Source organism: Podarcis pityusensis, assembly GCF_964106645.2.
Source record: "Podarcis pityusensis genome assembly, chromosome: 4".
Taxonomy (NCBI): Eukaryota; Metazoa; Chordata; class Lepidosauria; order Squamata; family Lacertidae; genus Podarcis; species Podarcis pityusensis.
The window spans coordinates 53,217,472-53,241,661 of NC_138027.1; the positions used below are offsets into that span (position 1 = coordinate 53,217,472).

General features: G+C 42.2%; 1 protein-coding gene across 1 annotated transcript; it reads right to left on the reverse strand.

Annotated features, from left to right (window-relative positions):
• Positions 1–362: 362 nt before the first annotated feature.
• ATP5PO (ATP synthase peripheral stalk subunit OSCP) lies at positions 363–6,173 on the reverse strand. Its single transcript, XM_081004522.1, has 7 exons — positions 6,013–6,173; positions 4,527–4,577; positions 3,480–3,590; positions 3,106–3,235; positions 2,795–2,907; positions 1,608–1,694; positions 363–555 (listed from the first exon to the last, which is right to left on the reverse strand). Exons 1-7 carry the CDS (start codon positions 6,049–6,051, stop codon positions 442–444), a joined length of 645 nt encoding a protein of 214 aa, XP_080860648.1. The 5' UTR covers positions 6,052–6,173; the 3' UTR covers positions 363–441.
• Positions 6,174–24,190: the final 18,017 nt, after the last annotated feature.

Here is a 24,190-nt window from a genome sequence, read left to right on the forward strand (position 1 = left end):
ATTAGTGAAAATAAGCCAAGGTCACGTAAGCCATTCCTTTGGAAAGATTCCACACTTAACGTTCATAATCAAATATTTATTTGATTATTCAAAAGTGCCATTTTAAAAGTATGCTGGACCATAAGAGCATCAGTCAGTTTCAGGGGGAGTCAATCACTCACAAACATTTGTTAGAACCAAGAAAGAAATTTCAATACGATTGCAACTGCCAATTTTGCAGTCACTAGCACTTAACAGCAAACCTATGATAAAGGAATAATTCTTGCAAAAAGGTACTGAGATGGTGACTTAAAGGCAGAGGAGCACTAAATATTGATCCATTTCAAAATACCAAATCCAAACACTGAAGCACCAACAACTGCTTAAGGAGAACCATTTTTATTGTTTTCATCATACAGCTGACTAGGTTTTTATGGAGGAGGAGGAAGCATCTCGAGATGTTTAGACAGTCTCTCTCATGATCTTGCTTAGTTTCTGAATCTTGGTCTTTGTCGACATGTCAACGAATTTCTCTCCAATGCTGACAACCATTCCACCCAAGATTGTTGGGTCAGTCTAAGGGGGGGGGGGGAACCAAGATTCCTAATTAGAATTCCCTAGAGAGAATAATGGGCTACATGATAACAGAAAAGACTACAACGCTTGGGTTTAAGATCTTGACAAATCAATAGTATTAGACAGATTAAATATGTTCAAGTTCCTTTGCAGAGAAGTACTTTTGTAGGCTGCTCGGTCCAAAACTCATTATGTTTGGCTCAAGAACGGTTCTTATAGAGCAAAATTTACCTGCACAAGACAGGATAATATAATGGGTTTTTTTACTGATACTTCTGTTGTCAATGTTTAAGTTTTCAGAGATCAGAAGAAATACTATAATTACGATTAGCGCTACATTAGATTCCACCCTACGGCTCTTATGCCTCTTTGTCCCTATGGGTTGTCCCTATGGGTTTTGCTTGTTGCTTCCAATTGAATTGGCTATTCTAAGTCTAAAGCAATTGAACAGCCAACAGACCATAGGAAGACATTTCTTTGGGCGCCTGTTTGAAACCAGTGGCTACAGCAAGCCAGCAGCCTTGATTCAGGGCCAAGTCCCTATGGTTTATAAGAGCAATGGGGAAGCTCCAGCCATCAGGCCAAATTTGGTCCATAAAGCTCTTTCCCCAAGTCATGCCCATCTGCTCCACACTTGACATAATAAGTGATGTCCGATGTGGGGCAGATAAAGAGATGTGGCTGGATCTGCTGTACAGCAAAGCTCCCTGTAGGAACCTCAGCCGTGCAGGTATTCCCTGCAGAAGACACGGTTGAATAATGGTCAGGTGACTGAAAGGTTAGTTGCCCCGCCTGCCAATGTTGACATAAGGGGGTGGGAACAGAGTGATTTGACCTGCCAAGTCATAAAGATACCTCATCCCTGGCTTATGATAAGCTTGGACAGCTAGGCTGCCCAATACGCATTATCCACATCTGGAAGAGGATGTATTTTCCTTTAAGGGAAGCTTTCTATGGCCGATGGGGAAGTTCTTCTAGATTGTTGAGATGGCCCTTCTTAGTCACTTTTAATTTATTAGAGAGTCTTCTGTTTTACATAGCTGTAACCATACCTTTATCTCCAGTTTCAGTATTTCTCCTTTAGCTAAAAAGCCATTCAAAGCTGTCTTCAACTCCGTAAGATTAGCTTCATCCAAGGGCTTAACGTATTGAGACAAAAATAGAGAGCTTCAGAAAGTTAACAAGCAACGATGTAACAGAAAGCTAAACGATCAGCCCCCATGACTGACTGACATACAATAAGGTTGTGGCATTTTTCTGCTTGGAAACAGAAAGTGGCAGCATTCTTGCTTGGCTTAGTAAATAGCAATTGGATATTTTACAAAAGTTAACTGAAATTCACTTTTTAGGAGTCAAAATGTCTGCAATATGTGTTTTAATCTGTGACATCTTCTGAGTAAAAAAGGTTTTAAGATGTACCATGCACTCGCAATGATGTTTTCAGTATAGGGTCTGGACTAACATTAAAGTTAGGCTGCAGTATGGTTTATTTTTTTATTTTTTAAAAAAAACTTGGCTAAGACTTTTTCACAAATCCCAATGCTACAAGCAAGGCGAAAAATAAGATGACTTCTTCCCTTGTCTCATTTTGTGGCCCTCTCCACTGCAGAGAACAAGAGTTGAAAACTAGGAAAGCTCTAAGGAATGGAGTGGCAGAACTGTTCAGAGAAGCTAGAAAATGTTGAAAAAATGCTGAAAACAGGAGTACTAATTAATGACTAATCCAAGTGTTATATAGCGTTGTCCTCAGTTATTACCAAAAAAGCAAGATGTTGGTCCTGTCTCAGAATATGAACATTTTGCCACCTAAAATTAAGAGAGCATATAAAGTGAACAGGAAAAACTATGTTTGCTAGCTATTTGTACAGATGAATTTAAGAATACTTGACTGGACTAAATAGATTAAAGTCACAAGAGGAACAAGTGCTTGCAACAGTTCAATGTGACATAAATACTGAAGTTCCAATAACCCTTTTTCAGACATACGTTAAGTGCTAGTAAACAAAGTACCATTCATTTTGCAAATATAACCCTTCCCCAACTTCTTTACACTATAGGTCAGACTGCGGTCCTGTAGACGATGCTAAGACTACAAGCTCCATCTTCCTGGTCAATGGGAAGGATGAAAGTAGTACTCCAAAACATCTGGAGAACATCTGGCTTGGGAAGGTGGCTTTAGACTAAGAAACCCTGAAGCCCGCAAAACCTCTAAATGAAGTTTTGCATGCCATTTGCTTACCTGAGCAGTGGTTACGGAGCATAAAACTTCTCCGCGGAATGCACTCATAATCTTAGCAAATGCAGAAATTACACCTGGCGTGTTTTTCAAGCGACCATTTTCAGCAAGCAAATCTTGGGAAAAGATTGAGCAGGTGTTACATTATGTACATTCAAACTGTACTAAAAGGGTAATGAAACAGTGCCAAATTACAAAGAAAATCTTCCAGTCTAAACTGTGTTTACAATATTACAGTACTATTATTTGAAGCCCATTTGTCAAGCTCAACCCACTTTATTGTGTTCATCCACAGAGAGACTGCTACTACTTACTGATAAAGTTGACAGTGACAGGTGACATTTTCTCTTTAGCTAAAATTTCATTCACGGTCTTTTGCTTTACTGCACTCTTTACGTGAGGATTCATGACAATGACAGATAATTTAGGGTCCTTCAGAAGTGTCTGGATTTGGAACAAGAAAAGCATCTCTTGGTCAAAATCAGATTTGCTTCTAGTCAGAGCAACATAACTATAATGGAACATAAAGGTATTTAAGTTGCCCTTTTAACTAAATATAACAAACCACAGAGAAAAGACTTTTGCCCTAACAAGGAAACAGCATAAGTAAAAAAAGGACTTGCATCAGCATCTTCAGTGGAAATGGATGCTAAGTGGTGTGCAATAGGACTATATAAAATCACATTACCAGAACTCGAGTCAGCTCTTTCTCAACCTGGTCCAACTTCTTCTGCTTAGAAGCAGCAGAGTAGAGCGCAGTGGCATATCGACCTTCCAGCCCAAATACTTGAATTGGTGGCTTCAGAGGGGGGAAAATACAAGGTATAAAAATTAATGCACAAGACAAAACTATTTCAATTTATTCTCAATGATCCATTGCCTAGCAAGCATACTCATTCCTCAATGTCCCCTTTTTGTGGGGAGTGGGGTTCTCTCTTAAGTTAATTTCAATTTTTTTGGTGTATTTCTGTAAACTTCTGAGTTCTCCCAGGGATGGCAATACTTTCCTCTTGTACATCAGTGGTGCTGTTTTAGCTACATAAAGATTGGCACCCCACCCTGCCAGCACTGCTAATAGAGTGACAGGTGTAATACCAGATTTTTTTTATAAAAAAAAAATTCCCATAGTCCGTTGCTGTGTTTTAACAAAACAAAAATGCATAATTAGGAACTCTTAATATTAAGGCATAACTAATTTGTGTTAAGTATTTGCCAATTTGTACTCTTGCTTAAGAACGTAAGAGAAATCCAGCAAATGAAAGCAAGATTCATCCAAACCCCCAGCCTTCCCAGAAATCCCAGAAACTGACAGGTGCTAGCTGATCCACTGGAAATTGGTCAGTAAGACAATGCAGAGGCATAAGATGGTTCATTAAACACACTACACAGCAGCTGCAGCCACAGACCCTAAGAGCTGATTTTCAATTGTGACTGGCCACATTATAAAGCTTGCGTCTATCATATTGAGGTTAGATTCTACATGATTGCTAGCTATAATTGACACTAGTTTAAGTGGCACACAAGGCCCTGCATTCTGCAATCTAGATATATTTATCTAGAACCCTGATCTTTAATTGGAAGTAAATCACCCTAACTGCAATTGAGCCTCTTTCCTGGTAAACATTTTCAGGTTCTTATCAGGTTGCTCCTGTACACTTGCCACCTGCAACAATATCCACCTGCAACTTGGTGCAATTAATCTGCACAGTTTTGTAAAATAAATAAACAAACTTACCTGTATCAGTTTTGATGCTGGCCTGATTAGGGAGGTGCTGAAGTGGCGCACCTACAGTACGAAAAAGTTGTCATTTACATTATATTATTTTAAAAAGCAGTGAAATTCAACATTAGTCATAAATGGATGTTTTTATTTAAATTTATGTTTTTATTTAAATTGGATTTTTAAAAGAAAATGCTTTTGGAGGAAAAATCTTTCTAAATACAGTTTTCTATTTAAGTTACATTATAGTCCAAAGGCTATTAATCAGGAAATAAGGATTTGTTTTAAGTTTTTCATGTGTGGTGAAACTCCTTCTAAGGTTGTTTTAAAAAACTGTTTAACCACGTGAGTTAACAAACATGGATACATATGCTATAATGTTATTGTTTTAGTTACATAAATTGTTTAAATTGTTACTAAGGAAATTATTATTTTTCTCCTTCCAGTAAAGAACTGTACAGCAGAAAAGTTGTCCAAATATAAACAGTTAACTTATTAAACCTCACAATAATTTCATAATTATCTGTTTAGGTATTTCTAATAGTACAGTATAACCAAATCAGTAATTTTTGATGTAACTGTAAAAACTACTCAGGTTCCCTCCCTGCGAGAAGTGAGGTTACAGGGAACCAGGCAGAGGGCCTTCTCGGTAGTGGTGCCCGCCCTGTGGAATGCCCTCCAATCAGATGTCAAAGGAATACAGTCATACCTCAGGTTGAAGTTGCTTCAGGTTGAGCATTTTCAGGTTGTGCTCTGCAGCGAGCCGGAAGTAATGGAATGCGTTCCTTCTGGGTTTCGTCGCTCACGCATGCGTAGACACTCAAAATGACGTCACGCCCATGCGCAGAAGCGGCAAATCACGACCCGCGCAGACGTGGGTTGCGTTCACTTCAGGATGTGAACGGGGCTCCGGAACGGATCCCATTCGCATCCAGAGATACCACTGTAAACAACTATCTGACATTTAGAAGACATCTGAAGGCAGCCCTGTTTAGGGAAGCTTTTTAATGACTGATGCTTTAAGGTATTTTTAATCGCCTGTTGGAAGCCGCCCAGAGTGGCTGGGGAAACTCAGCCAGATGGGCAGGGTATAAATAATAAATTATTATTATTATTAGTAGTAGTAATAATAAATTAGTAGTAGTAGTAGTAGTAGTAGTAGTAGTACTGCTCTAGATAGGCCAATGGTTTGACTCAGTCAGGCCCCTTCCTAGGTTCCAGTGGCAGGAGGACGCAGCAGAGGAGCCTGGCTTGCTGAGATTCCTTCCTTAGCTCTGGCATCAAGGGAAGCCCAGGCTGCAGACAGGCACTCACACAGCAGCCCCGGAAACCCTCCAAGTCCTCTTGGGGCCCCTTGGGTTTAAGACTTTCCCCTCTCCTCCTCTTCCTCCTTCTCCCAAAGCCTCCAGGCTTCAGTCTCGGAAGCCAAGTGAGGGATCCTCAGGTAAGAGACCTGCCCCCAGCAGAACCCCCTCTTTCTTCCCAAGGCGTCGTTGCTCACCTTCTGAGCCAACCCTGCAGCAGCAGCAGCAGCAGCCATCTTCTCCTCCTGTAGGTCAAGCCGGGCCCTTTCCCGTCCTCGAGGCGAGAGGAGCGCAGGCGCAAGGTCTCGACTCTGGGCACGCAGGCGCAAGGCTTTCTGGGAATCGTAGTTTCTGTAGAACTAGCCGCCCGAGTGGGCGGGGCGGAAAGAGGCAAGGCGGAAGACCTTAAGTTTGCGTGGAGGGCGGCACGTGCGAGTTTGGGATGCGAGAAGGAACATTATTTTTTTCTTGGGATCGTAAGGTTCCGGGGAATGCAGCTTCGTGTTCCGAGTACTGTATCCTGCTTTGCAAACTGCCGAGAGAAGAAAGTGTGCTTAAAGGAAGCAAGGCAAAAGTTTTGTGTGTTTTTTTAATGCATAAGCGTAATTTACACCTTAGGGAAGTTTTTAATGACTGATATTTTAATGTATTTTTATTCTTTTGTTGGAAGCCGCCCAGAGTGGCTGGGGAAACCCAGCCAGATGGGCGGGGTATAAATAATAATAATAATAATAAGCTACCCTGAATTTATTACGTGCCTTTTTTGAAGCGGAGTTAAATGCTTATTACGCATGAAGGCATACACGTTGCGGTCGTACTTAATATTAGCACGCTCGTTTCTCAAACGTGTTGTAAGTTTTCATTTTGTTTATCAGGTGACTGGTAAGATCCTCTCTGTGTTGCCAACCTGGTTTCTTTTAACCATTATTTTTCTCACTGGTGTGACTCCTGTTTTCAGCAAATAATAGCTTTTTGCTTGCCAAAACTGCCAGGCCCCTTTTTTCATCTAAGTTATGGCACCTGCTTTCCAGTCCTAAAGCTTAAATCATCCTGGGCCTGAGTGAACGCATGTTGTAGAGTGTTATATCGCTAGTCAGAGTAACATCTTGTCTACACATGCATCAGAATCAAGTGGCAATGCGGTTGCAAAATATTGAGTGGATGGCATAATGGACTCATATGCCAAGATGGTCTGTAAGTGATGCTAATTTCACAAAATGCTTACATTTGGTTTAATCCTTTTAAAAGTGCCTTTATCTGTCCTGGATCAATACCTATACAGTGGTACCTCAGGTTAAGTACTTAATTCGTTCTGGAGGTCCATATTTAACCTGAAACTGTTCTTAACCTGAAGCACCACTTTAGCTAATGGGGCCTCCCATTGCCGCCGCGCCGCCGGAGCACGATTTCTGTTCTCATCCTGAAGCAAAGTTCTTAACCTGAAGCACTATTTCTGGGTTAACTGAGTCTGTAACCTGAAGCGTATGTAACCTGAAGCGTATGTTACCCGAGGTACCACTGTAGTTCAAACCACTTTTTTTAGTACTGTTTTCTGTAAACTTCATGATCTCTCTCACACACACGCACAACCAATTTGCTTTCTTAAGAATGTTGTATTGTGGTGTCAGTAATTCCTAAATTGGAATTCCTAAACCTATACAATTCCTTCTCCATAGTGAATAATATTATGATTATACAAGCAGTTACCTACTGAAAGTTATAGTGAGTGGAGGGGTTGTAGTACGGGTTGGAAAATGATTCTCTCTTCCTTTGTGACACCATCCCTTGCCCCACTCCCTCATGCATTCACAGAGTTTCTTAACCCAACACCTGCTGCCCCCATAGCTACCAGCCCATTTAACCTGATAAAGCAGAGCATCCTAGTCTTTGTTAGAAAAGACTTTGTTTTTGTTGTTTGAATGATCAGTTATGCTTTTGTTACTAGATTTTAATATAGCTTTGTTGTTTCATTGCAAGCCATCATGGAGTCTTGTTAATTAAATGACCAGGTGAAAAATAAGTAACTAGCAGCTTCAGCATTTAACAAGCACTGACATTCTGTTGGGAAGGCTTTGCTTAAGAAGGAAAGCCAAGTGCTTTAGGAATAACAGAATAGTATGTGACGGATTTTGTGGGTGGAGGGTGCAAGAGTCAATGACAACGTGAGTAATTATCCTTCCATGCCATCCTAATGTAACCAGCATCCCTCTTCACCCCCAGCTAGCAATATATAAACATTGTGTTCCATATACATGTGTATCAGACATGTATTTGTTATGAAACAACTTAGGAGTGGCAGAGGTGGGCTGTTTTGCCTTAATTCTGGTCTGAGGTCTGCATTTCTTCAAATTGCATGGTGTAAATTGTGCAGGAGATACTTTGAACACTAGATGTTGCTCTTGTTACAGATTGAGAGGCCTGATAACTAGCAGAGCCATATTTGGAGATGACATTACTGTAATACCTTAGCCTTGATGTAAATGCAGGGGGAGTGGCGAATAATTTAGGGCCTCTCCGCTATAGGTAGCAGCTAGCATGTTGGACATTAGTCGTTCTATCCATCACTTCCCCTCTCATCTATGTAGCAGCTTTAAGTAGAGAGGCAAGAAGAGATCGAAGTTAGTGTGTGACCCATGAGAGAAATTGAAGCTTCTTTATACTAATGGGAAGGGCTGTGGCTCAGTGGTAGAGCACATGTTTTGCATTTAGAAGTTGCCAGGTTCAATCCCTGGTATCTCCAGGTAGAGCTGAGGATGTGAGATGGAATGTTGGTCTCACATAGTAGAGAGCAGCTTTTCTATGTTCCTATGAACCTTCTCACATGCTGAAACAATGCACAAGTGGTTGCGGGGCCACAGAGGGTAGCCCTGACCCCTGCTGGCCATGTGCTCAGAGACTCTGAGGAGGAGTTCTAAATGTGTACCGAATCAATGTACACATGTAGAGCTTCCTCCACAAAAGAAATCCCTTGCATGAAGAGTTCTGTGCACATATATTCCTATATGCATAGGCCCCTTGTGTGCCAGCAGGGAGGAGGGTCTGGTTCACATCTTGGTGGCCTGGAGGGCATGGTTGCCAGGCACCCCTGTAGTCCCCCTTGACATGTGTGGGGTGTAAGTCTGAGACTCCTACTCCATCAGACCATGGGTCCACCTACCTCAGTACTGTCTCCAAGGTCTTGGTCAGGGCCCTTTCCCAACTGTACTAAGATTGAACCTGCAACTTTCTGCTAAAAGCATATCCTCTGTAGCCAGTACCTGAATAAGGAAGTAATGCATGGTTGTGAGGCCTACTTGTTTTCCGTCTTCCTTTAGCATGCTTGCCCTCAGCTTCCTGCTTCTCTTTCCCATCTTCCAAATGGTTTTAGACAGCAGGAAGGGACAGATTGTTGGCCAAGAATAAAGGAAGATTGCAGTGCTATTTTACTAGAAAAAGAGGTGCCGGAACTCACCACGAACACCTCCCTTGTTCTCTTACAATGGCAATGGCGCCCACCTGAGAGGGACCGGAACTGAGTTCCGGCACGTTTTGACTGGAAAAAAAGCCCTGCTTTGATAGTATGTGCTAACTTTTGTCAGGCACATGCTACCACACAGGGAGCCATAAAAAGGTAAAGGTAAAGGACCCCTGACAGTTAAGTCCAGTCGCGAGGAGCTAATCCTGATCCCTGTAGGCAGATTAGAATTAACAGTTTAGAATTAGCAGTGGTTTGGTCCAACAACATCTGAAAGGCCAAAGGGTCCCCCTCCCCTTGTTCTAGTGCCATAAAGGCCCAGCTTACTGTTGTTCATTTTAGCTCATGTAACAAGGCCTGATCAGAAGATTTTTACTGGGATGAGGATTTATACAGGATTAGTTGTCTCTCGGGGGTGTTTTGGTCCTAGGCTGTGAAGGGTGTTAGGGACAGACTAGACATGCCAGTAGCAGTTATGTTTGTTGTTCATGTATCTGTATTACTCATGTGTAAAGCAAGAGGAAGGAGTAACCCAAACATTTAACATCAAAGAAGTATGAATGTGTAGCTAGGGTTTGGGCCTTATATATTGCTTATATTTCACATATGTGTTGGAAACAGGACTTTCTTATCATTGCCAGAGGAAAAAATGCATACTAAAACAAGTCCTGTCTCCCTGTCCAGACAAATACTTTATTTCCTTAAGGCAGATGTGCATTGGGGCACTTAAAGATAATGTTTGTTGAATGTAGTGTAAGTTGCATTTAATGGTTTTGCCGGCAATGTCCAAGCAGCTTGTATGAAGCTGAAAGCTAGGACAGCACAATATTCATCATTTTTCTGGTGAATTTGAACAGCCTACTCACACGCAGAGGGAAACTTGGCTCATATTAAATCTAGTAAGTTGAAAATTCTGTTCCCCCTCATTTGACCTGAATGCTCTCAGACTTCTAAGGCGTAAATATTTTTAACAAATCCCATGGTCATTTGGCTTCAGAAATAAAGCCTTTTTGTTTAAGATGAGCATCAACATTTTGGATATTTGTGGCTGATCTAGTAACATTTAGTAGAGCAGCCACCAAGTAAGTCTGGCAGCTTGAACATTTTGGGCAAGGGAGCAAGTAGCCTCTGTTGTGATTATAATCAAATGGGATTTGAAGCATGACCCTTGATGTATTTAGTGTTCTTATTGGGTGCAGGCATTAAAACATTCTTGTACAACCTTTTCTCATGTGTACCCAGGAAATAGCCAGTGCCAAGCTTCTCCAGCAACAGGATGGGGTGTAACATAGCAGCTGTCAATTATTTAATTAGATAAGTTGTTTTGGGTGGTGTTAAGTGTTTGGACTGAAATGTTGATGTTTAGGAAGGGGCCTGTTTACGGCTCCTCTGTATAGCACAGAATATTTGCTAGTTTGGGGAAATATTTAGAAATGTTGACTAACTAGGGAAATCTTCAAAACTTGGCATATCAGAATGCTACTGTTGAGCTTTGGCTGCCATAATTGTGGAATGACATAATAATAACTAATAATAAGCTTTAAAAACACAGCAATATTAAACATTAAAATGTTGTCGATACCCTTGCTGTTGCACAAGAAGCAGCAGTGAAACACAGACCTATTTTACATTGTGTTTCTTGATCAGTGGACAATATCCCTTTCCCATAACTCAAACAAATGTTTCATTAAATGCAAATACAGAGTTATGAAAATTAAAGTACTGAAACGCTATGCAGTGCTTTTGCATTTCTGTCCTTTGCAGTACAGTCTTAGTGAACAGTCCAGTTAAATCCAGTACACATGTATCAGACATGTACCAGCACTTGGTCTAGGCCATAATCTTGAAGAGCATTCCAGTGCACATATATTTTTTTCCTGAAAGGGAAACTCTCAGAGACTTCCCCTGCAGAACCTCCCAGCTACAATTTAACTTTCCTTGTGCTCCATAAATAGTTGGGGAGGATGGTATGAGATTTTTAAGGGGAACCTCAGAATGAAAAGATAGTGCATGCTATCTAACCCTTTAAAACATTGCCACTCTAAATCCCTAGATGTCTTTTTCAGAACAGGGAAGTTTAAAGAGTTGTTGGTGATGACTGTGGTGGCAACTTCTGAGAATTTTTTTCTCAGAAAAATGTGGGTGGATATGCAGAACTACGTTTGAGATCCTAGCTGAGATATGGGTTCAAGAATCTTTCCGCCTGTAGAAATGCAGCGATGATAACCATATAAATAATATTTGTGAAGTGTTTTAGATCAATTATGTGTGGTGTTTTTATTTTGTTCTGTTTGCAACTGCTTTTGCCTTAGCAGTTTCAGTTTCTTTTTATTAAAAGGGGGTAGAGAACTGCTAGCCCTTGAGTCACATCTGGCCCACAGTACATTCCTCTCTGACCTGTGACTTCGCCCTCACTTTTTTCACGGGAACTAAGTAACCAGCCAATCAAAGAAGAGATGGAACAATCTGTCTCTCTTCCTGCAGGTTGCTGAGCAGGGAGGCAAAGGAGCCTCTTTCAGCTTGACCAGCTCTTAAACTAAACAAGCTGCAGGAAGAGGAACAGAGCAGTCTGTCCCTTCTCTGGCAGCCCCTTATGTTCCTGTACTAGGTGGGAAGGAATAAAAGTCTTTCCCCCCCCACTGGCTCTCTTATCCTCCCGTGGATGTAATTCGTAGACAGAATGTGGGTGAGTGAGACCTACCTGGCTTAATGTGGAAGAAGCTGTTGTGGAAGTGGAGGGCGGGGGATGATTGACAAAATCAATCTTCCTGGCAAACTGGAAATATCCCCTCACTCACCCAAGTTTAGGATATTCTATCATTCTTCAGCAGAGTTTTTTTCTTTGAGAAAAAGAAGTGGCTCAAGTAAATGTAAACTAAGCTTTAATAATAAAGAAAACTGTAACAAAATAACATAATGAGAGAAAAGTAAATACAACAACATGAGGCAAGAAACAAGAAGAGGCACTTGGTCCCCCTTAACTGACATTCTTTACTGAACACACACTGAAGGGATGGGCTGATTCCAGAGCAAAACACATAAGCCCCGCCCACCAGATACCATGCACTCTACTATTCAAATTAGGCCCCAGTGTTTTTCTTACAGAAGTACAGCCTAAATAGCTAATTGCTTGCAGTCTTCTAACCACAGAGGCATGATGGATGGGTATAATTACACAGGACCTCTGATAATGGGCAAACAAATATAGTGGTACCTCGGGTTACAGACGCTTCAGATTAAAGGCGCTTCAGGTTACAGACTCTGCTAACCCAGAAATAGTACCTCAGGTTAAGAATTTTGCTTCAGGATGAGAACAGAAATTGCGTGGCGGCAGGAGGCCCAATTAGCTAAAGTGGTACCTCAGGTTAAGAGCAGTTTCAGGTTAAGAACAGACCTCCAGAACGAATTAAGTTCTTAACCCGAGGTACCACTGTATCGCTTTGAGGAAACAATTTGGGGAAAACTATTTATTTTGCAATGTTCTTGCATATACAACCCTCACTCTTCAGTAAGATTCGTGGGGTAGCTAAATGTTACTGTGTTTAGCCATCGGAAGAGCCTTACATTGAAGCATTAGGATTTGCTTTCAAGGCTTGATTCTACTTCTGTTTAAACAATGTGGGCGTCAGTCACAAAATGGCTGCCAGTAAAGGTGTGGCATAACAAAAATGGCTGCCATGGGGTTGCTTAGGTGAGGCCGAATCAGTGTAAGAAGGAACTGAGCAGAAAGAACAAAAAATCTCATGTATTGTGGATTTTTGAGGGAATATTTACTGAGACCTTTCGTAGGCATAATAGGAAGTATTGGCAGGCACACTGTCACTCATGAGGGCTGTCATGAGGGCAAATAGTGTTGGCCTTTTAATCTGTAAAAATCCACTTTAATTGTACAAGTCCCAGCTCTTTCTCAGCTCATTTGGCTCTTCTGAATGCCTTTCCCCTCCCCAGTCTTCTGGAAATATTTATGGTAAGTACCTGTTTACTCACCCACACACTAGCCTAGAAGAAAAACCTCCAAATGTCATAGCGAACTTCAAGAGAGCAGAAAAACAAGCAAACTTAGCATGCAGAATTGAGGACTGCTTTGGCAGCGTCTATCTTTAGCTGCAATAGTGAGTCACATCATTGTGATCTGACTATGGCTAGGCTGAGGTAATACGCAGGCCAGGGGACTGAGACAAAGCATGATGGGATTAAGCTGTAAAATTCCACTACTCTCCAAATCAGGTTTATGGGGACTTAAGAGACGATGGTTATTTGTTTTCAGTCAAATAATAATTACAGAATGTTGTATAATATGATGTAGTTCCACACATCTTCAAGGAGTTATAAAATAGAATAATATCTGGAACCCACCCCAAATTCCCTTGAGCAAAGTGTGTGCATTTCTATGTATCTCGATCTGCAAAGTGTCACGTCCAACCGGCCCCACCAGCCACTCCAAGCTAATGCTGGATTTTCTTGGATGGTGCCGTGTTGCTTAGCAACATTGCTAGGCAGCAGGGCTATACATGATGCACAGAACTGGCTACTGTGTTGTGCAGGGCAGATTTCAATTACTGTTTCTTAAGCTGTAAAATATTAATTCTCAGTTTGCAAATAGAAACTATGCTCAGAGATTAGGGGCCTACTTCTGCTGCCCCCACCTTCTCTGGCGGCTCGCAAGCTCCTGTTGACTTTAGTGGAGACCACAGGCAGCCCCAGGGGGAATTTGGCCTCAGACATGGAAAACATGGGATAGAATTCATGAGATACAAATACATTCTCATGCCTGAGGTAAGAGGCTGACGTATGCAAACACTTCTCAAGGTGACATCGCACAAATTATGTGGCATTTATGTACAAGCACTCAAAGGGGAGGGAGGAATAACCCCTATTTTTCCTAGTTGCATGAACATGTGATTGGGAAGGGTGGTATTCAGAGGGAGAAAACACAGATCTTTGGTGGAACTGTTAACAGATATATTCCTATGCGTAGGTAACAGCCTGCATTAGCTTTCCAGTGACCAACTAGTACAGTTTCCCCAAACTCTACACCATTTATACCATGCTTGGCTGATCAGATTATTCATACTTCTAATTACAAGCTTCTGATTAAATAATAAAGTACATAATTTCCAATGACTGCAAAATATGTTTGTTTTGTATATTTATGAACGATTGAGGAGCATTGTCCACAGTACAGTGGTACCACTAGTTACAAACTTAAGTCGTCCTAGAGGTCCGTTCTTAACAGGAAACTGTTCTTAACTAGAGGCGTGCTTTCGCTAATGGGGCCTCCTGCCGCCAGCACATGATTTCCATTCTCATCCTGGGGCAAAGTTCTCAACTCGAGGTAACTCTTCCAGGTTAACGGAGTTTGGAACCTGAGGCATCTGTAACTCCAGGTACCACTGTATTATGTTTTGACTTAATACTTTTTTATCATACTTTTGCAATTGGACCAGTCCTGTTCCTGGCATTCTGGAAATAATGCAGACTGGCAATACTCCTCCCGTGTTCCTTCCCTCCATATCTATTGGGCCCAGAGCCCTGTAGATCACACTCTGATTGACTGCATTCCTGGAGCAGCTAGTCAGAAGAAGAAATTATGGGCAGTTCAACTATTCACATGACTTAAGCCTTAGGGTGCACCAAATTGCATTCGTATCTACTTGTGTGTCATATTAGGCCTTACAGTGCATGATTACAGGAAACCCCTGATTTGCACAGGGCTTGTGTTCCAGGTCATTGTGCGCTTGCATGAAGTTGTGTGCAATTGAAACACCCTGCTCTGCCCCACCTCACCCTGCCCTTTTAGTGACATCTATTATGATACTTCCGGGCAGTGCTTTCTTTTCTGAGGGTACGCAGGGGTACGTATACCCCTAAACATTTTTTGACTCTAAGTTTGGCCTTGTTGAGGGGCAGTATTTCAATATGAGTAGGAAAATGAGATTACGCCTAAACATTAATTTTTTTTAAAAAAAGCACTGCTTCCAGGTTACTTCCGGGTGCTATACGTGTTTTTGCAATTGTGCACGTATTGGTCGTACCTAAAACGGGAATTGTCTGTACACCCACATAGATACAATATCACAGCTGTGATTCTGTTTTTCCAAAATCTCAAAAATCTACACTTCTGACATGAGCTGCCATACATTTGGATGTTCCCAGACATTTAAGTGATTTCCGCCCACACACTGTTTCTGGCGGCCAAATTCCAAATCCTGGATGTATGGTAGCCCTACTTACTGAGACCTTTGCACTGTTGCAGTGTTGGAGATCTGTAATAAAGTCATTGCTGACATGAGCACTTGGGTATAATCCTATCATGCTAAAATAAAGAAATGCAAGGTGTGAACCAATGCTACCGATCCTCTAGAAGGTTATTAAAATGGGTAATCATATAATATAATGATGGGAAAATCTATTAGCTCATCAGCCCCCTGCCAGCACAATACTGTTCCCTACAGGATATTCGCAAGCACTTTTTCCAGTTCAGTTCTAAATTAATCTCAATAGCTTTGGCAATTACCATTCAAATCTCTTGCAGTGCATATTCTCCATGAACCCTGTTCAAGTTAGCAATTAGCAATAAAATATTAAACTTGCCCTGCTATGACAAATATGCAAAGTTAGGAAAATCTATGTACCACATGAACAATGGGACTTAATTCCAGGCATACTGTTTAGGATTATGGTTCAAGACTACCATCTATTGGATTTAAAAATCAGTTTTGTCGTTTGGGTTGGTTCTGGTTCTGGTGCTATTTCTCGATAGTCATATAGAAGTGATTGCCAGGAATGCTTTTAATCAACTTAGATTGGTTTGCAACTATGGTTTTTTCTAGAGAGGACAGACCTCATTTGTGTCTTAGTAATATTTAGGCTATGGGACGCGGGTGGCGCTGTGGGTTAAACTACAGAGCTTACTGATCAGAAGGTCGGCGGTTCGAATCCCCACAACGGTGTGAGCTCCCCTTGCTCAGTCCCAGCTCCTGCCCACCTAGCAGTTCAAAAGCATGCCAAAAATGCAAGTAGATACATAGGGGGAAGGTAAATGGCGTTTCCATGTGCTGCTCTGGTTCGCCAGAAGCTGCTTAGTCATGCTGGCCACATGACCTGGAAGCTGTACGCTGGCTCCCTCGGCCAGTAAAGTGAGATGAGCACCGCAACCCCAGAGTCGTCCACGACTGGACCTAACGGTCAGGGGTCCCTTTACCTTTACTATTTAGGCTACTACAATGCAATGTGAGGCTGCTGTTTAAAACTTTTCAGAAACTTAACTGGTTCAAAATGCAACAATGCAAACTGCCAGCATTTTACAATAGGGTTCTCACACAAAGCCATAATAGGAAATTCTCACAATTCTTTGCACTATCATTTAGACATTTCTGGTAGCTCCTTATTCCAGAACACCCCCTCCCACACACCTGCCAACATTCCTGCCAAAGGCAAGCCTGCTTCCCTTCACATCCTTTCCATCAGTTTGGGGATATATTTTTCAGCATGTGTATGTCCGCTTGACAGAGTACAGTATGCAACATTTTCACAGCATTCTCCCAAATGCACAGCAACAGAGATTTCATTACCCACAAGTTTAGAAAGGTTGAATTTCTAGTGCAACCTTCCCCACGCTGGCTGTGACCAATGGGAGTTGTAGTCCAAGGGGGGAAAAAACTGGGGGAGGCTGGGATGAGGATTGCAAGCTGAGTGTCTTGGCAATGTCAAGGTGGGTGTTGGGAGCAGGTCAGCAATAACTCACAAGGTGTCTGTAAAGTTAACTCTTTATTCAGAGAAACAAAACCTGGGCCTAGTGAGCACAGCAACTTTTCCCAGTAGGTCTTGCTCAAATGAGGCAGTTTCGAGGACTGAAGTCCCCGCCTTTCCACAGATCTTAAGGCTCCTCCTTCCCGGTCCCTTCCCAAACAATCTGAGACTCTGACTCCTTGTCTGTCTCTGTTCCACCCTCTTCATACCTCTGCAGGTTCTGGGAGACCAGGGGACAGGGGAGCTAGTCGCAGCAGGAGAGGGAGACCCCCTGGCCTCTTCAACAGCCTGCTATATCTCTGCCTCTTAGCTCCCCTCTTCTCCAGCCTCCGATTCTGGACTGCTCACTGCCATAGCCTCTTCCTGCTCACTAAGCCCTGTGACTTCTTCAGCTTCCAACTCCTCCTCCTCCCTGTTTGCTCCCTCTGACCACACATCCTCATCCCCCTGGCTCTGAGCCTTCTTCCCCTGGGGGTTCCCCAGTTGGTGCCTCCCATCAACTCCTCTGCATCCAACCAGTTCATGACAGGCAAGCACTAGAGGTTTATTCTGAGAGAGGACTAATTGATTTTTCAGGACCTGAAAGGAATCACCTGCAAGTTTCCTTTCAAAACCTGTGTGCCAGGATCTCCTTGGTTTGGAAGCAGAGGACTGACCCGCTGGGAGCCTGAAAGGCCCTGCCCTGCCTCTCTCCACCTGGCTTGGGGCAGGGCCTGACAGGCTTCATAAAGGCCTGCTGCTGCTGCTGCTCGACAGAGAGGGCTCCTTTTTAAAATAGTTTTTATTTTTTATCTATGTCATTTTAAACTGTAATTGATATTAATGTTGTATTTTTAGTTTTAGATTTTATGATTTATGTGGAAATTGTTTTCCATTTGGTTGTGTACCTTTTGATGTGTTTTATTTATTGTTTGTGACTTTTGTTATGTTGGTAATTATGTACATCTTGTCATGTTGTAAGCTGCCTTGAGCACTGTTTTAACTATGGAAAGGTGGCATACAAATAAAATGATGATAGTGATGATGATGATGAACTGTACACAATGCTGTATAGACAAATGAACAAGACATTATGATGGAGGAACAAGTAATAGCCCAGGATACTGAACCGTAATGCCATGAGCGTGAGCTTTCTCTTCTACTCTCTAATGTTTTGAATTGCGTTTCTGCATCAGTCTAATAAATATATAATGGCAACATTTGCCACCTCCTCATACTTTTGCATAATTGATAATAAAACTGCGGGAGACCAGGAACAGTCATATTTCCCATTATCCACAAAACTAAAATGGAATCAATCCGGTAACCAATTTAACAGCACGTGAGCAAGGTAACTCTTACATCAATTAATTTAAGAATGATCAACTAAATCCAGGGTGGATTCTCCATGAGTCTTCTGTCACTGCAAAAGGTGTATAAAATTGTAACCTTCTGAACGTTAGTCCCCTGTAGCAACTATTCAGAACGCAACACTTCAGAATATGCAGATTTGGGGAATGTGACATTAACTCCTAGCAAATTTATAGTTTGTGTCTGGGGTTTCAGTGCTCTGAACGTGTCTAGTCTATGGTCCTTGATTCACAGATCTCTGCCATATCTCCGAAATGTCACAGGCTAATAGCTTAAAAGCTATTTTAAAGTGAGCTGATAGATGTGCTATTTTGCCAGCAGCACAAACTGGTCTCCAGTTAGCTCACTGATTCAGGATTTGTTTTCCAGAGAAACATAACTAAGGCAATATCACCTGTGAACTCCCCACTCCAAGGGAAAAAAAAAACAACCAATGAGATATTGTCACTTTTTCCATATTCCCATTACAATAACCTTGTTGGTTCAGGGAAATTTCCTGGGGATTAATGTCCAGCTGGAGTTAATGGCTCTCTCAGCTGTACTTCAGTTCCTCCACACCCACTGGCTAGTTATTAATCCCCAGGAAATGCCTGGCACCTAAACTGCGATCGCTAAATGAAACTGCTGTCTGACAGGACAAAAATAAACAAATCATTAGAAAATCCAATTAGCTGTGTCACTTCAAATTACAAACCTACAAACGCCTCATTTCAGTGTGCATCAAGTGTTGATTCTCCTTTTGTGCTGTTTTTCAGTGGGGTATCACCATTTCTAATAATTGCCAAAGGAGGGAACTGGGTGGATTCTCCACTGTAGATCAGCTGATCATGGAAGGCTCAAATGGGTAAACTTCATCTCTTTATAGAAAAAAGAACTATAAAGCATGTGCACGCGCACATATGTGTGTGTGTACACACACAGGCTGCTTTTCTGGGCAAATGCCCATCCAAAGTGGCTTGCAATTAAAATAACTGTAAAACTACAATTTAGCAAATATATATTTGCTAATAATAATGTAGCTGTAAATTATACAACACTATATCTATGTGTATATATATTTTTCCAGCACAGCTGGAATGAACGTAATTTAACCAGGCCATTACCCAGCTAATAAACATCATGCCTGCAAGGCCAGGTTTTTTTTGGGGGGGGGGGGGAAATAGGTTTGGGACCTTTTGAAAAGCTTGCAGTGTAGACATTCTGTGCAAGTCCAATGAGAGGAAATTGCATAGCCATATAGCATATGCACTCTGAACTAATTTTAAAGTATGGAGCTACTGACTCCGAGAAGTTGGTTACTTTTAACATTGTACTTTTTGAGTACAATTAATGCATGTCTGGAAATATCTGGATTGAAGATTGTCTAGAAAGAACCTGAAATGTCATTTTAAAAGTTGGAGTCCAGTAACATCTGGAGGCCAACTGTTACCCCGTGCCTGCTCTATATTATATAAAGGTCTCCAGAAAGGCACTATAAAACAGGAAGGAATAAAATGGAAAATAGAGGTGAGTTGGACACACATATACAGTAGAAAAATTCAGTTGCTTTAGGCAAGAACCTGTTAGGAGGATATGTACAGATATGTTCACAGGAATTATTACATTTAATTGAATATTTGCATTAAATGGCATTTTACATATATTTTACCTAGAATTTTTGTAACTTTAGGGGCACACCTTTAATGCCAAACACCCGTTTAAAACATTTTAAAATATTAACAAGATTTAATTCAGGACCCTTCCGCCCAAGACACAAATTAATTGCTAAGTGAGAGTAGCATTGTAACTGCCAAGTAGTTTACTCAGGCCTTTGGCTGGTCTATTGTGAATGAGAAATACTTTTGATGATGGTGGATGGGGTTGTCCTTTGCTCCTTTCCTGCCACTGCTGCAGAAGCCTTTACCTTACTATATCAAGTTTGTGACGTCGCCTTACAGTCACATGGATTGGTTACATGGAGGCTCAAAGTTTATTGCTGTAAAGTGACATGGCTTTGTAGAAATATATCCATTGAAAAAATGTGGCTGTTATTTTGATGCAGATCATTCTTCTTCAGTATTCCAGCAATACCTTTATAAGACCAACTAAAATATCGCAAAATTGTTTGTAAGCTTTTTGAGTTCTATGTTGGGAGAAAGGCAGGCTATACCTGTATTGAATAAATAAATACAGCTGCCTGCTCGAAGCAAACCATTTTCTTTGCAAGACAGGGCCCCAAGCCCAAAGCAGAGTGGAAACCACTGCAAGAAGTTCGCAGGGACCTGTGCTATGAACCATCTCATAGCTCAGTGGGAAAGTGCTTTTCTACAACAGATGTGTTATTATGGGAACACATTGAAGGCACCAGTACAAGGCAAAACTTACCTGTGAACAATTCAGACAGCAGCAATGATTGTAGATACAAACAGAACAGAGGCGGCAAGACTAGAATGCAAACATCCCACTCACAGAGCTAATTCTTAGCCTACAAAGTTATATAGGAGCAGATGAGAAGTACAGTAAATTACAACGCTTATGTTGCCCAATCTTGTTTCTCTTATCTTCATTTTCTGTTGATTTCTAGTGACTGCCAATTTTGTTCCCCGGCAATCTTGTTATCAAGGTTCTCCTGCGTTGTATTATGGCAGTTATAAACTTGGGTGCTTTTTGAATCTTGAATCTTTAGCAAACAACCCCCACAGCTCCCCATGCCATATTCTGTTGACTTCCCAGAGCCCAGAGGTCAGTGCCTTGGATGGGCTGATAGGCTGCCTGGCCTATCTGGAGTGTTGCTTGTTGTTTTGGGTCCTCCACAAACTTCCTCTTGGAGCCTAGCCAGTTGCCTGCAGCTGCATTTGTACCTCTGTGGAGCTGTTAATATGGCCTCCAGTTGCGGGGAGGGGAAAGCCAGGAAAGGTTGGCCCACATCCAAGTCACCAGCTCAAAAAAACAGTTGACAGTAAAGCTTAATGCACACACACCAATGTAGTCACAGCAGCTCTTCTGAGAAGAATTGGCAGGTGGCTTTCAGGAAGGAAGGAAAAGAGGCAATTTGGTGGAAAATGAGCCTTTCATGTGCACTGGATAGATGGAAATGGAAAGGGAGGGGTGGAGCTATTCAAGAGGGGTGGTTCCCCTATCTCCTCTCGTGCACAACTGGTGAAAGGCACAATTCTTTCTGCAGTTTCTTTCCCTGCTCATTATCAGAGGGCACTATGCTCTAGTCTTTCCCATTTTGTCTGGCAGCCTGCTTATCACAGGTAAACAAGCAGCAGAGAGCATGCACACAAAGAACCTTTCACATGACTTTGCAGCCTCTCAAAGTTTATGTTTACTGGCCTTTCTGTAAGGCGGATCAGTTCACACAGTACTTTTTTTTCTTCAGGTGGGTAGTTATATTCATTCCAGGAATGCATTTGTAGGGGTCATATGTTTCTGTGATACGGCAATCATGATTATGACCACTACCACCAATTCCTGTACAGTGGTACCTCGGGTTAAGAACTCAATTCGTTCTGGAGGTCCGTTCTTAACCTGAAACTGTTCTTAACCTGAAGCACCACTTTAGCTAATGGGGCCTCCCACTGCTGCTGCACGATTTCTGTTCTCATCCTGAAGCAAAGTTCTTAACCTGAAGTACTATTTCTGGGTTAGCGGAGTCTGTAACCTGAAGCGTATGTAACCCGAGGTACCACTGTATTAGTGGCAGCTGGGGAGAGTACCCCTTTGAAACACCAAACTTGATGCATGCTGTAACCATGATTACTCAGTTCCTAGAAGGAATTCTATCCACACTTCCTTTTGCCCTGCTGCTTTCCCCCAGGGACACCCCCCCCCATGCTAAATTGGAGCAAACGGCAACCAGGTTTTCTAGAAAGCATGGGTGAAGCCTCTTGGACCTGTTCTTTCTAGGTATGTGACAAGCAGGGTGAGCCCTTAACATGTGCCTTGAACTGCTTGCAGGGAGAATATGAATTATGCAAACTGGTTCTAAATAGAACCGTGTCACAGAACTCTAAAGCATTTGCCTTCTTTCATAAACGGGAACATTCAAAATTTATACCTATGTGTATGAATCAGCTTGCAAAGGGTGCATATTGCATGTAATAATTAGACACACAGCCGTTTTACTATGTGCACAGAGAAGAGAACCAGAGAAAGATCTGTGTCTTGGATCTTCCTGCCATGCATTGTGACCAAAGAGATACCAGAAATACGCAGTAACCCCAAGATGCTTGTCTTTTCCTGAAGACTGCAACGTTCCTTTGCTTGGTCCTGCACCAGTTCATGCAGTTGTATATGGCAGAAATGGCTAAATAGGCCACAGATGATTGGTTTGTATTAATTGTACTAGTGTGGTATACTGGAAAATGGCTTGAGGGGAGATTTGAACTCTGGCCAAGAAATACGTGGAACTCTTTGTTGACTGCAGCTGCCTCTTGTTCATGCTTGAGTAAAAAGTTTCAGGCCTCCACTCCTCCAGTGTCCAGGTCTTATATGGCATTTCTGTCACAGCTGCTAAGAGAAAACAGATTTCCTGGTTCTGGTCATATGCCTCAACCTTAACAAGAAGAAACTACATGCAATGACAGAAAAGGCACAGAGGACATGTTCTTATGCACATATATCAATCTCTGATTTGCTTTTGTTCTCTCTTAGATACATAGGAGCATATGTGCTGCCTTATATTGTCAGATCATTGGTCTGTCTAGCTCAGTATTGTCTACACGGACTGGCAGCAGCTTTCCAGGATTTCTGGCTGGGATCATTTCCATACATCTAAACGCCAAGGATTGAATCTAGAATGTTCTGCATGCAAATCAGATGTTCTGCCATTGAGCTATGACTTCAATGGCTATTCCTCTTAGACAGAGTGTGTGGAAAGTGTGGGGTGAGCCCTGTGTTTCCCAACTCCACATGAGAACTAAGTGAAATTAATTTATCATTCTTTCTAAGATGATATCTCAGAAGCTCGTTATCAAATTTATTTTTAAATTTGGAAGCTATACATTTAGTATAATATGGAGCAGGGCTGACTATAGTCTCATCCTCAGGGGGTGTGTGAGTGAGTGTCAATGTCTCTCCTCATTACAAGATACAAGAACACCTTCCCAGGTTGCCTAAACTTCAAAGACCCATCTTAGTGACCGTGTTGTGTTGTTGTGAATCCAGAATGCCTTGTGAGCTTGTCACAAGACTAGCAGCCAACATTAATTAAGAAGGTTATATCAGCCTATGCCAGCCTAATGAAGTAAGTGGGAGCCTTCAAAGGGTATTGTGTCAGCTCAGAACCTGCAGTGAGGTCACCCTTCCAACTTCCTCCTTCAGCTTTATGTAGTTTTCAAGGGGAGGAAAGGTCACCAGCACTGCCACTTCCTGGGAAAGAGGGAAGAGGGTGAGGATGCTACAAGGTTTTACAGGTGCCAGGGGAAGTCCCTGAGGGTGCCACAGTGACTATAGTAGGGTTACCAGATGTTCCCGGGGACAGTCCCCGGATTTGCAAATCTGTCCCCGGGAAACGTGGCAGCGCAGTTGGCTCTGGCTGGCTCCTGGCTGCTGACTGCCACTGCCACTGCTGCCACTGCTGAAGGGCAACCAGGGATATCCAGTGGTACAGATCTCCTTACCCCTTACCCCTTTGTTTTGACTGATGGGGGAGGCTCAGGAGTTGCGGGCGGGTGGCCGTTGCCCAGGAGGGGCGCAAAGCACGCCGCTTCTCTGCTGGGCAAGATGCAAAGCCCTTCTTTTGCACCCTGTGAAACATAAATGTGCAGAGTTTTTTAAAAACTGGGCAACGGCGCACCGCCTGCCCACAACTCCCGAGCCCCCCTCGATCTCCT